The sequence below is a fragment of the Ambystoma mexicanum genome, chromosome 3q (assembly GCF_040938575.1).
Source record: "Ambystoma mexicanum isolate Mex_15411 chromosome 3q, UKY_AmexF1_1, whole genome shotgun sequence".
NCBI classification, from domain to species: domain Eukaryota; kingdom Metazoa; phylum Chordata; class Amphibia; order Caudata; family Ambystomatidae; genus Ambystoma; species Ambystoma mexicanum.
The window spans coordinates 1,243,567,610-1,243,580,068 of NC_090926.1; the positions used below are offsets into that span (position 1 = coordinate 1,243,567,610).

Below are 12,459 nucleotides of genomic sequence, written 5' to 3' on the forward strand. Positions count from 1 at the left end.
CTTTACAATGTTATGCATTTCATAAGAATAACATTTTTCAAACATTTGACTCACAGTTCATGAATTTTACATTTGAATCATTAGTTTTGCTTAAAATAATCTGTTTTGCATTGTGGTATAGCTCATTAGATGCCCTAGATTTTTCAGGAAGGTTAAAGCCCCTATTCTCAACGCAGTCAGGCGTCCACACATAATCATCAGCCACAGTGTTTCAGGTGTGATTTCTCGGTAGTCTGTACCAGCTGGTCTCAAATAACGAGATCGAGTGGCACATAAGGCTTTGCATTCAACTAGCAAGTGACGCAAGGTCTCTATTTGTGTTTCACTTTTACAATACCTACAGAATCTTTCATGTGATGCAATGATTTTTCGTCTAGCCAATATTTCACCAATAGGCCACAAATTCAGCCTCAACCTCAGAAAGTCTGATCAATGTTGTTTAGATGAGCATTTGATCAAGTAGGGTTCAGGCACGCTGTACCTTTTATGCAAGAAAACCTCCCCATCAAAGTCACGATGCAAAAGACAGGTATTTCAGTTTCGAGCCCAATCCCATTTGAATAATTTGGTCTTGATGTGAGTGGGATTTTGAACAAGGGTCTCAATAGATACTTCAGCATAAGCCAGACCATTTATGACTTCTTGTCGCCACTTACGTGCAAATTCATCATCAAAGTCAAAATTGAACAGGAAAGAGCATTCATAAGCATATTGGATGGACCAGCTAAAAGGAATTTCCTACATAAAAAACCTTAAAACATTTTTTAAAAGTGCAACTAAGGAAGACAGTGATGGTAGGTGGTGACAGCGTGAAGCAATGAGACCTTATGGTGTGAGTGACTGAGAATATCAGGATATCAGAATATCATCGAATGATAAGTAATTCACGAGGCCAAGAAAAAAGTGTGTAGATTGTTTGAGCCAGTTAATATGGCGAACTGTGAGCCTTGTGTAAAAATCTAATCCAGCATAGAATATCGACTTGTATCGGCATAACTCCATTAGAGGCCATATTCAGGCTAGTATCAACATTTTTCAAAAACTTGACATACAGCAAAACAAATGTTTACTTCCAGTCATGAGAATGTTTATGTTTTTCAGGGTAATCAGCTGTTTTTCTTTCTCTGTCTACTCAGATAGCCTTGAGCTTTTTCACCGTCCTTGATAGTCAGTTGCCCCTTACAGTTTATTTTGTATGCTTACCTTGTACCCTATCTTATCGCCTTCTACGATGATTACATCAAAAAGGTCCCATTTCTAATGTAGCTAATGCTCTTCTGTACCTGTGGTGCGCCTTCAATAAATTCGATATTTCTTTCTATTTCAGTAAATTCTACATACATATATTTATCATAACACAAAAAAGAGAATGTTTTTGTTAAAATAATATAATAATGAGAGGTGAACCAAGACTAAGACCAAACTATAAAGATGTGCAATTGTCCCGTTAGGACACTGCTTCTAGTTTACAAACAGAATTTAATCTTACTAAACCTCCTGGCACCTTTTGGGGTTGATGGGTTAATGGCTATTGGATGAATGAAGTGGTCTGGTGTGTACTCTGACGTCTCTTTCCATCTGTTAAAATCTGCACTGTTACTGCTTCCCTTTGCCAGGACCTGGTTCTTTAAAGAAGTCAGGGAAGCTCGACTTCTGCAGTGCCCTATCCTCTCAGAACAGCTCCTCACGAATGGCTTTCACCCACCACCCGCTGCCTGTCCTAGCAGGAGCCAGACCAGGTGAGATCAAAGCCATTTCCATAGAGGGTCATGGGGATGGGAAATCGGGCGGGGGGAGGCTGAGGGCGAGTGGACATGATTTATTGGGGCGTGCGAGGTTCAGAGCAACAACTCTGACTTTCCTAAGTCATGGACCCCCACCCATTGTGTTGTATTTAGGTACCCCTCTCCAACAATGCCAGCCCAGTTTCCGCCTTTAAAAGCAAGCTGTGCACAGGATTACAGGGGATATCCGAATTGTCACCCTTGCCTGTAGTGAGTGTGGTGCATAGGCGGTAGGGGACGGCCCAGATTTGGAGGGAGCAGGAACAGTTTGTAGGATACTCCAATTCAGTGAGAAGGCATTATGGTTACTAACCAAGGGAAGCAGAAGGAGGAGACACAATGATGGGGTGAGCAGGGGCCACTGCAAAGTCTGGCCCTTGATTTTATCTAGTGTATCTCATTATTGATCATACTCCAGTCAAAGGTTATCAGGATAATGGGAGTGAAGACTAGGCTGGGCTGGAGTGCACTGCCGAGTATAAAGAGTTGTTCTCCTAGTCCCTATTCCTCCTTCAGAAGGGACTTTAATTGACTCAAAATGTAGGTTCTGCTGGTGGACTTAGTGCTTGCTCTGCCTTTCCTTGTGAAGAACAAATCTGTGTCATGGAGTCCTATGACCCGAGGCTGAATGGCTCTCACGTAGTCTCATAGTATCTTTACCAAAATCAGCTGCGATTTTGCATACTTTGCCCTTTAGAGGGACCTTCTTCACCTTGTGCAACATTGTAGGCAATTGATCCCAGGCTTTTGAGCAAAAATATGGGTGTTCTGTCCTGGGTTCGAGAGAGGACTGGCGCAGGGAACTAAGGTGGTGATGGACTTGTTTTGTAAGAACTGTGAGATGATGTTTTCTTGGTTGAACAAGCTGTGCTGGTGAAGTGGGCAGTCTGTTAATGGAATTGTGCTGGGGGAGGGGAGGCATGCATACATGTGCCTGCCTGGGACTAGGGAAGGGACAACATCTAAATCGCCCTTTTCCTTCAGTATTCATTGTCCATATATTGTTTGACAAAAGGATGCTCAAAATCTTGTTGCTTATTCAGAAGATAACCAGTCCTAGAGGAACAGTCTACAGGCTTGCTAAACCAACTACTCATTCTTTCCCACAACACCCATGTGGCTACTTCACAGACCAACCACATAAGAATATTTTCTAATTTGGAAATACCACCTAAACAATCTTAGCAGTTATTGGTACAATAAATTCAGTGGATTGCCTTTCTCCCGCAGATTCCTCATCAGATAGATATCCCTTCCAGCGTCAGCTGCTTGGAATTTTTTTTGGCTGAGGGCGTAGTGCACCTCAACTTGGCTGTTCATCGATCTTGACTCAATGCAGCGGTTGTCGAATCCGGACGTGACGTCGGTCGTCATACATATAGCATGTCACTACGCCCCTGTACCTCAGTTCCTTTTTTCCACACGCTCAGCACGCTGCTCTAGGAATATTCTCTCATGAGATTCTTTTTTGTGACCGACTTTTTTGTCAATTTTTCTACCAATTATGTCTACTCCCAAAGTCTCTGGGTTCAAGCGTTGCAAGATGACCATCACGGACCCACATAACATCTGCGTGTGGTGCCTCTGGGCTGGTCACAACACTGAGGGCTACGGTTCTTGTAAAAAATGAATCTGTAATTGTTGTGGGAGAGGGCTGCGAAACTTGCGTTAGGCCAGTTCCCAACAAAATTTGTGGCGCACTGGACCACCAGGTCATCGGAAGTTTATACAGAGGGTCCTACTTCTGAAAGGGAAGAGTAGCATTGTTAAAAAACTAAGAAGAGGTCCAATTCCCAGAGCTACTCTCCTTCCGCTCACAAAAAGAAGAGGCGCCATCAGCATAAACACGGATCCGACTCCTCGGACAAGGCCAGTAAGTCGTTGGCGGGGCTGACATCCAGGGCTGAGTGGAAGGATTTTAAGGAGCAGATGCTCGCAATGGTGTAGACAGCCGCTGCAAGTACAGTTGACAACTTGAAGCAGCAGGCTAAGGTGGCGCCTACTGACCCAAGTCCAAGGTGACCCCTACCACAACATCGTCAGCGCCGCTTCCAAGGTCTTCGGGCTCGGCAGTGAGCATGGTCAGCTCGGCATCAGCGTGGTTGATAATAAGTGTGCTTTGAGCATTAATGGGCCCTTCTGCGCTGGCGGTGGTACCGTTGACATTGGCATCAACCTCAGACCAGTCCTTCGCTCTTCAGTGGTGAATCCAATTTTTTGACACTATGTCGAAAATTTTTGACAACTTTTACGACTGAATGTCTACAAGGATCGACCCAGCATCCATTGGTGCTAGAGGCAGGGATTTCTTTGCTAACCAGGCAGATTTAGTTGCACTAGCTGAGGGATTCCATAATGCCAGTGGCCTGGACACCACTCAGAGCTTGGAGACGGAGCAAGCCCATCCTTATGGGCATGCACATTCTAAATACTGGGCCACAGTGGACAGGATGGTAGACGCCCTGAGTTGGAGTGCCCCAGCCAGGCTATTGTCGGGCTATTAACTCACAGATATTTTGGAGGATGGACCCTGTACTAAGAGGGCCATGCCATTAAATGTGGCCATTTCCATATCTCCACCTTGTGGCAGAGACCATGCACCGCTCCCACAGTAAATCAAGACCTTACAAAGAAGTACAGGCCAGCAAGTGAAGACCCTGTCTATCACTCGACATACCCTAACACAGAGGGGTTAGTGGTGCAGGTTTGTTTGTTTGTTTGTTTGTTTATTTGTTTGGTAATGCGCACCAAGCCCTCAGGTAGACGGGCGCAACAGAAGCAAGAAATCTTAAAACTTAGTTACAGTAGAAGGTAGCAATCCATAGAACAGGTGATTGCAGTAAGAACAAAATACAAGATAACAGATACATCAAATGCATAGCATTGGTAAGTCAAGGGAACATTAACATGAGTACCAGTATATACATACATGCATATACACAAGTGTATGTGCAACCTACATGTCTGCGTCATCGTGTACCCATGGTACATAGAAATATGACAGAGCAGACAGCCATGCGTACAGTAGCATACACAGTTAACCAGAGTACTGTGTAATTTGGCAGAAGCAGGGGGTCAAGTAGGGGCCGGATGGGTAGAGGTGTAAATTGTCATTTAGGTGTCATTGGTGTGTAGCCAATTGAGTATCTTGTGTCTGAATATAGGGTAGGGTTGTTCTAGTCTGAGGTCAATTGGTAATTTGTTCCAACATTGTGCAGCTTTAACTAGGAAGCTTGTTCCTCCCGCTGTTGAACGTTTAAATCTGGGAGTCTCTAACATAGATAATTTGGCAGATCTCAGGGGACGGGTAACTGTTTGCCTAGTAATTTTATCCATTAGGTATGTAGGAGCTAGGTTATTCAGACATTTGGAAGTGAGGGATGCTATTTTGAGGAAGATTATGTCTGTTATTTTCAGCCAGTTAACCTCTTTCCTGAATTCAGTGATATGTAAGGGATGTTCAATGCTGCCCTCAAGGCGTTATTCTGCAGTCTTTGAATTTTGTCTGTAATATATTTGTTGGCTCCTGAGTACAGAGTATTACAGTAATCTAATCTTGACATAATAAGAGCATTAGCTAGTGTGGTGCAACTAGCTCTCGAGAGGTAAGGTCTGGAAGCTCTGATAAGTTTGCAAGTATAAGTTGTGGATGAAGTGAGGGAGTTGACTTGCTTTTTGAGATTGAGAGAGGAGTCCAAGTAGAATCCTAAGGTTTTGACTACAGACATCACCTTGATAGAGTTGTTATCAATGTTAAAGGTTGTGTAGTTTGGGTTAAGTTTTTGGATATTAGTTTCTGGCCCTAAGATTAGTAGCTCTGTTTTTTCGTCATTCAGGCAGAGGCCATGGGATGCCATCCATGCCTGAATGAGGGTGTATATCCTGTTCACCAAGGCTGAGTCTGCCTCAAAATTGCCCGAAAGGGGTATGAGGATCTGTGTTTTTCTGCATAGTTAGTGTAGATGACACCCAGTCTGTCCAACTTGTCAAATAAAGGCTTAGTGAAGATATTATACATAGTAGAGGAGACGCAGGAGCCTTGTGGGACCCCGCAGGTTATTTTATTTGGGGTCGGCAGAGGCTGAAGTAGAGAAGACTCTCATGGTCCGGTTAGATAGGAAGGATTGGATCCAAGCTATAACATCTATGGAGAAGTTGGCGGCAGATTGGAGGTGGTTGCAAACCCCACTTGATCCACCAAGTCGAACGATGCCGACAAGTTTAGTAGGAGTAGCAAAGCCATTTTTCCGTTATCCTTTAATTCTTCAATTTGTGTCTTAAGATCTAGTAGCGCTGTTTCAGTGCCATGGAGAGGGCGGAAGCCCGATTGCCGTGAGCCAAGAAGGTAGTTGTCTTCCAAGTAGTCCTGGATTTGTATGTAAGCAGCTCTATCTAAGATTTTAAGAAGAAATGGCACGGTGGTGATTGGTTTGTAATTAGAAAGGATGGTGGGATCCAAAGTTTGTTTTTTAAGTAACGGGAGGACCCATGATTCTTTAAGATTGGCCGGTACTGTATTAGTTTTAAATGAGGAGTTTATCAACTTGGTGATGAAAAAGGCTAGGTCTCTAGCTGCGTCCTTTATTATCTGTGCAGGACATGTGTCACCTTTACAGTTAGGAGGTTTGAGGGAGAGTATTATTTTTTCTGTTCAGTTGTGGAGATAGTCTTGAGTCTAAAGGGAGTGGTTGTCACCGAGGGTTGACTAATTTGTTGGTCAGTAGGTGGTAGTGAGGCCTTTTTTTTTAGCAATTTTGCATTGTAGGGACGAGATTTTATTTGAAAGAGCATTTTGTATGTTAGTACACCATGCTTTGTCCTTTTGGGGCATTGTCTACCGGTTGGATTGGGGATTCTAGTTCACGGAGGATATTAGATTTATCTTTCTCAATCCTGTCATTGAATGTGTTCTTTTTAGCTTTAGTTATTTCTTTTTTGTACATTTTTGCAACTTCCGTTAGATTATTTTTGTTATTTTCAGAGGGGGAGTGGCGCCAAATAGATTGGAGTTTCCTTTTTTGTGATCTTAAGGATTTAAGTTGGGGAGTGAACCAGGCATTCAGGTGTGCTACTTGCCTAGCTTTACGTAGATGACAGGAGCGATCGTGTCCAGTGCCTTGGTCATAGCATTGATGAAGGTATTTACCAATGCGTCAGGGTTGTTACTTTCCATTCCAGAGATGGCAGGGAGAAGAAGAGGGATACGTTTTTCAACGGTGATATCCTTCTTACTTCTGGTGGGGAGAGGCGGTGCCATATTCTTAGGCTTTGGGCTAAGGAGGTCTAATGCGGAAGAGAAATTTATTAAGTGGTGATCTGTCCAAGGTTGTGGGACAATATCAGTGATGTTGATGTTGCAGTTTAGTTCGGAAACCCAGTCAACGGTCCTTCCTTTAATGTGCGTTGGGGAAAGGACTTTTTGCGTACGACCGTAGTCATTTAGTAGGACTGCAATAGATTCAACGTGTTTATTGTTGGTATCATTAAAGCCTGGACTGAAATCTCCCAACAGTAGTGTCTGAGACTGATCTTTAGTGTTATCGGCTAGAAGACTGGTTAGGTCGTCTTCGAAGGTGCTTAGTGGCCCAGGGAGTCTGTATATCAGATGGATAGTTAGAGTACGGTTGTTAGAGAGGGGCAATTTGGCAGTGAGTACTTCACAAGATGTGAGGGGAGCTGAGGTGACAAGTCTAACAGGGTGGGTCTGGCATTCAGCCGGTCCACTCTAATGATTTGGTAGTTGTCGGGTACTGCTAGCATGGGAGTTGGTCCTGCGGCCTCATGTAGCCAAGTCACCGTTATGGCCAATAAATCAGGATTGTCATTGTTTAAGATATCTGCGATTTCAGTAGCATGAGCTACCACTGATCTAGCGTTAATGAGGGACCCTGTTAAAATTAAGGTACTTGCAGAGTTGGCAGTTATTGAAGTTTTTTGAGAGTGGGTGTTTGGTGTGGTGTAATTTTTGGAAGGAGCTTGTATCGGTGGTATTAGGCGTTTGCGTTAGTGTGGAAGACAGGTTCTTAGACCGGGTAGTAGTGCGATTATTAGCGTTGTTAGGGAGGTTTCTATAGGGTTCGTGGATAGGAGACAATCTAGACCTAAGTCTCAAGTTCCTATCCTTAGGAGGGTTTGTTTTAATGGCAGTGGCCATAATAGTTATAATGGCACAGGTAAGTAGTGCAGTCTGGAATAGTTTAGTCAAGCTGGCAGAGGTCATTGTCAAGCTATGCTGAGGTCATACTACCATCTAGGTGTCAATTCAGTATAGGTAGAAGGGGGGAGGGACCTCAATACTATACCTAGCAAATGCTAGTTGTAGTTAGATACTGTGTGCTAATAGCTAGTTATAATCATGGTATGGGATGCAACAAGCGTTTCCAAGTAAAAAGTCTGCAAACATCTAAATTTGAGATTAGTGCGGTTTGTCAAAATGCCTATGACTAAGAAGTTCCCAGTGCTAATACTAGGGTGTAGTTTATAGAGTAGAATATACTGATAATTCTGACATGCTAGCCTAGTGTGTACTAACAGCTAGATTCGATTTTGGTGTGAGCTGACAAAAAACACTCTAAGCTGGGTTGTACTCTATACTGGCATCTGGCACAGTTATGACATTAAATAAGGCAGAAAGAGGGCTAGTAGGCCTCGCCACATTGCCCACAGATAGGGAAGGAAAAAGAGTTGACGCTCTAGCCAAAAAAGTCTTCTCTTTGGGCAGTATGGCCCTTAAGGCACTTAACGCATCATGCACATTTGCCAAGTATTCGTTTGGCCTGTGGGGGGCTATCAGAAAGCAGTGCAGTACATTACTGAGGGGAAATGCGTGAGAGCTTCGAAAGAATTGTGGACGATGGCAAAGAGGTGGCCCGGCAGTCACTGCATGGGCCTGGACATCCATAGGCTGGCAGACGGTGACAGCAGCGGGTCCACCCTCGAAGCCGCTTTCTTTGATTTCTCCCCCCCATGTTTCAACGGTCAGAGGACGGATAGGCAAGCACTGGGCACAGTGGCAGGCAGTGACTTCCGGTGCCTGGGCACTTAGTTTATTCAGTGGGGGTACTGTCTGCTTTTCTTACGAAGGCCATTGGACAGGCCATTCCCTCCTCCTCAACAACTGGAACAGGAGTTCCAGGAAGAACTGCGAGCCCTGCTTTTGAAGAGTGCTGTGGAAGAGGCACCACCCAAGCAGAGACGATTGGGCCTGTATTCCCGGTACTTCCTGGTACCCATGAAAAGGGAAGGACTCTGTCCCTTCTTCCCATAGTGGATTCCTGCCTCTGTCATTCCTATGGAGGCCTACCCCTCTTTTGAATGCCTTGTCTGCAGGCTTTCTCTCCTGGCCACTCTCTTACTGTGGCTACTATCTATCGGCCACCTGGTCAAATCACCTCCTTCCTCTCTGAGTGGGTGGACCTCTTCTCCTCCCTCCTGGCCTCAACCACTCAACTCCTCCTTCTTGGGCACCTCAACATCCATCTGGATGCTCCCTGTTCCTCCTCTTGACTCTTTCGTGACCTCTCTCTCTTTCATTCTCCTCTCTGGACTCACTCTGCAGGACACATGTTGGATGTTTTGAACTCCTCTGACCTCCCCCTCTCCAGGCCTCAGATCACTCCTCTCTCCTGGAGTGATCACTCCCTCATTCCCTCCCATCTCTCCCTCTCTACCCCTCAGACCAAGCCAACTCCAACACTTCCACCTACCTTCTTGGTCATCCGACCCATGAAGCGTGTGTCAGTTGAGGCTTTCGCCGCCAATTTCTCTCCCCTCCTCCTCCTCTGGTTGACTACATCCTGACGCAGCCCTTTCCCTGCTCGACTCTTCTATCTCTGATACTCTTGATGTCATGAGGATCTGCTTGAAGATCAAAGCCAAGTGCAACTCTTGGTACAACTCCGACCTAGCTACCCTTAAATGCAAGTGTAGGGTGGCTGAGAGGAAATGGCGGGCCTCTTGTACATCCTCTGACAAACTTACAGCCGCCTGCTCCAAAGGCATTACCGGCTCCTTGTCCGAACTAAGAAGAGAGCCCACATCCAAGCCTGTGTCTCTGCGGCATCTAACAACTTGGCTGAACTCTTTAAAATCTGCAAAGAGCTGGCCAACTCTGCTGCAGTCTCTACCTCTCCTGTCGCCTCCCAGGCCCTTTGCACAGCCCTTGCCTCTCATTCCATCTCTAAAACACAGGACATCCTGTCCACCCTCTTGTCCTCTCCTCCTCTGCCCCTTTCTCTCTCTGCACTACCTCTGGCCCTCCTGCAGCAGCCCTCCCCCACCCCTATTTCTCTTCCTTTCCTCTGTTCTCCCCTGATGAGATTTCCAGACAAGTCCGATCTATGAAAGTCTTGTCAAAACAGGTTCTTCCCTGTTTGGCCAAAACCATCAAGGACCACATTGACGCCCTTGCTCCTTCTCTAACCGATTTCTGCAACCTCTCCTTCACCTCTCGAGCCCTCCCCTCTGAAGCACTCTCTTGTGCACCCTCTTCTCAAGAAACCCACAGCCGACCCATCTTGCCCGGCTAACTATTGCCCAATCTCTATCACTCCTTTCCTGGCCAAACTACTGGAAAAGCTGGTCATCTACCAGCTTAATCTTCACACCAATTATGTTGGTTGTCTCCATGACCATCAGTCTGGCTTCAGGGCTGCCAGAAGCACGGAAACTACTCTCCTGAACATCTGTGTAGACCTACTCTCCAACCTCGACTCTAACATCCCATCTGTCCTCATCCTACTCGACGTCTCTTCTGCCTTTGACACGGTCAACCATGCCATCCTGCTCAACCGTTTCTGTGATAACCTGGGTATTACCGATCAGGCCCTGGCCTGGCTGACCTCTTTCCTCTCTGATCGACCATCCCAGGTCCAATTTGGGTCCTTCCTTTCCTCTATTTCACTCTCTACCTGTGGTGTTCCCCAGGGGTCTAACCTCTCTCCCTGGCTCTTCAACCAATACCTGGCACCTCGCACCCACCGCATTGCCGCTCTCTGCTCAAACTTTCAGTACTATGCGGATGACACTCAGCTCGTTTTCAGGCTTCCCTATGTCACTTGTTCTCCTTCTCTCATCTCCGACTGCCTGCTATCCAGAAGTGGTGTGCCGCCAATGATCTCTGCTTTAATGCCAGTAAGACAGAGATTCTCCTCATCGGCACACCTGCACCCTCCTTTCCTGTCACTCTCTGGCCGGCCTCCCTCAGCCATCTTCCTGCTCCCACCTGTGAGGCTGAGAACCTCGGGTCATCTTCGACTCCACTCTCCTTTTCTCCTCACATCTCTGACGTCTCTAAGATGTCAAACTACCAACTCCACCTCTTCAGAGAAATTCTTCCTTTTCTCTCCTTCTCCCAGAAGCTCACTGTCTCTAGAGCTCTGGTTCTCTCTAGGCTAGACTACTGCAACAGCCTCTTTCTAAATCTGCCTGCTTCTACTATCCACCCTCTGCAGCTCATCCAGAACAGGACTGCAAGACTTGTTTTTGGCCTCAAGCCCTGGGATCGTATCTCTCCAGCCCTGAAATCTCTTCATTTGTTCCCAGTGGCGGCAAGAATTAAATTCAAGACCCTTTGCATTGTCCACAAGGCTTTCTGGGGCCTGGGCCCACAATACCTTCAACTCTCCATCCTTAAATACCTTCCTACTCAAGCTCTTCGCTCCTCCACCTCCAACTCCCTCAGGGTCAGTCGCTTCTCCAAGCAACGAGTTGAGGGTAGATCTCTTTCCTCAGCTCGCGGCCTCCCTCTGGAACAGCCTCTCTGAAACCTGAGGAGAACCATTTTCGTTTCCGGAAGCACCTCAAGACCTTCCTCTTTGCTTCTGCCTTCGCTCGTCCTCTCCCCTGCTGATCTGTCTGCTTCGGTACCGGGCACCTGGTTACCCTCTGATTTTTGGGCCCAGGTCCCTGCCCACCCAGCCACATACCCGCACTGCCTCCTGGCAACCCTTGCACTTGGCTCTGTATCTGCAACCCTACAGTACAGTCGCCTTACCTGCACTTACTAGATGTCCCTTGTCTGTGCTTCAACCTTGCACTTGCCATCTGCTGGCTGCACTACCTGTTGTTGTTTTTATCCCATGTTCAGCACTTTCCGCTCCTCCCCTCCCCCTTGCACTTACCCTATCCCTCTCCCCTGCAGTTGCGCATTCTCAATGTCACTGGGCCTAGCAAGATCGTTGTTTTGTCCTCCCTTTTTCACCACCCTTGCCTTGTCGCGCTCTGAAACACTTGTGTATGAGCGCGATACAAATAAAATATCATATCATATCATCTTAGACCTCAGGGCCTTGAACAAGTTTCTGAGAAAGGACAAGTGCAAGATGGTGACATTGAGAGAAATTCTTCACACTCTCAGATTGCAGGACTGGCTGGTGTCGATAGATCTCCAGGACGCTTATTTCCAGGTACCGATCTACCAAAAGCACAGGCATTTCCTGAGATTCCTCATAGGGGACAAGCACTACCAATTCAAGGTGCTCCCCTTTGGGTGGGCCTCCGCCCCGAGGGACTTCACCAAGCTCATTGCAATAGTCGCAGCTCACCTCAGGAGATCCAGCGTCCATGTGTTCCCTTACCTGAATGACTAGCTGAACCAAAGTAAATTGACCCTGCAGGTTTTGTCCCATCTCAAAGTCACCTGTTCTCTACTCCACGAGCTGTGCTTCTCCCTGAA

The 12,459-nt window shown here is 46.3% G+C and overlaps 1 protein-coding gene across 13 annotated transcripts in view; it reads left to right on the top strand.

The window, feature by feature from the left end:
* The window catches only part of NFIX (nuclear factor I X), a 2,606,865-nt gene that overhangs the window by 2,261,040 nt on the left and 333,366 nt on the right, over positions 1-12,459 (top strand). For 11 of the 13 annotated variants that reach the window (XM_069604191.1, XM_069604190.1, XM_069604189.1 and 8 more), the window contains one exon: positions 1,617-1,739. The exons of the other annotated variants lie outside the window; for them this stretch is intronic. In XM_069604191.1, coding sequence (XP_069460292.1) covers positions 1,617-1,739 — 123 coding nt within the window. The remainder of the gene's footprint in view (positions 1-1,616; positions 1,740-12,459) is intronic. 13 annotated transcript variants of the gene reach the window in all.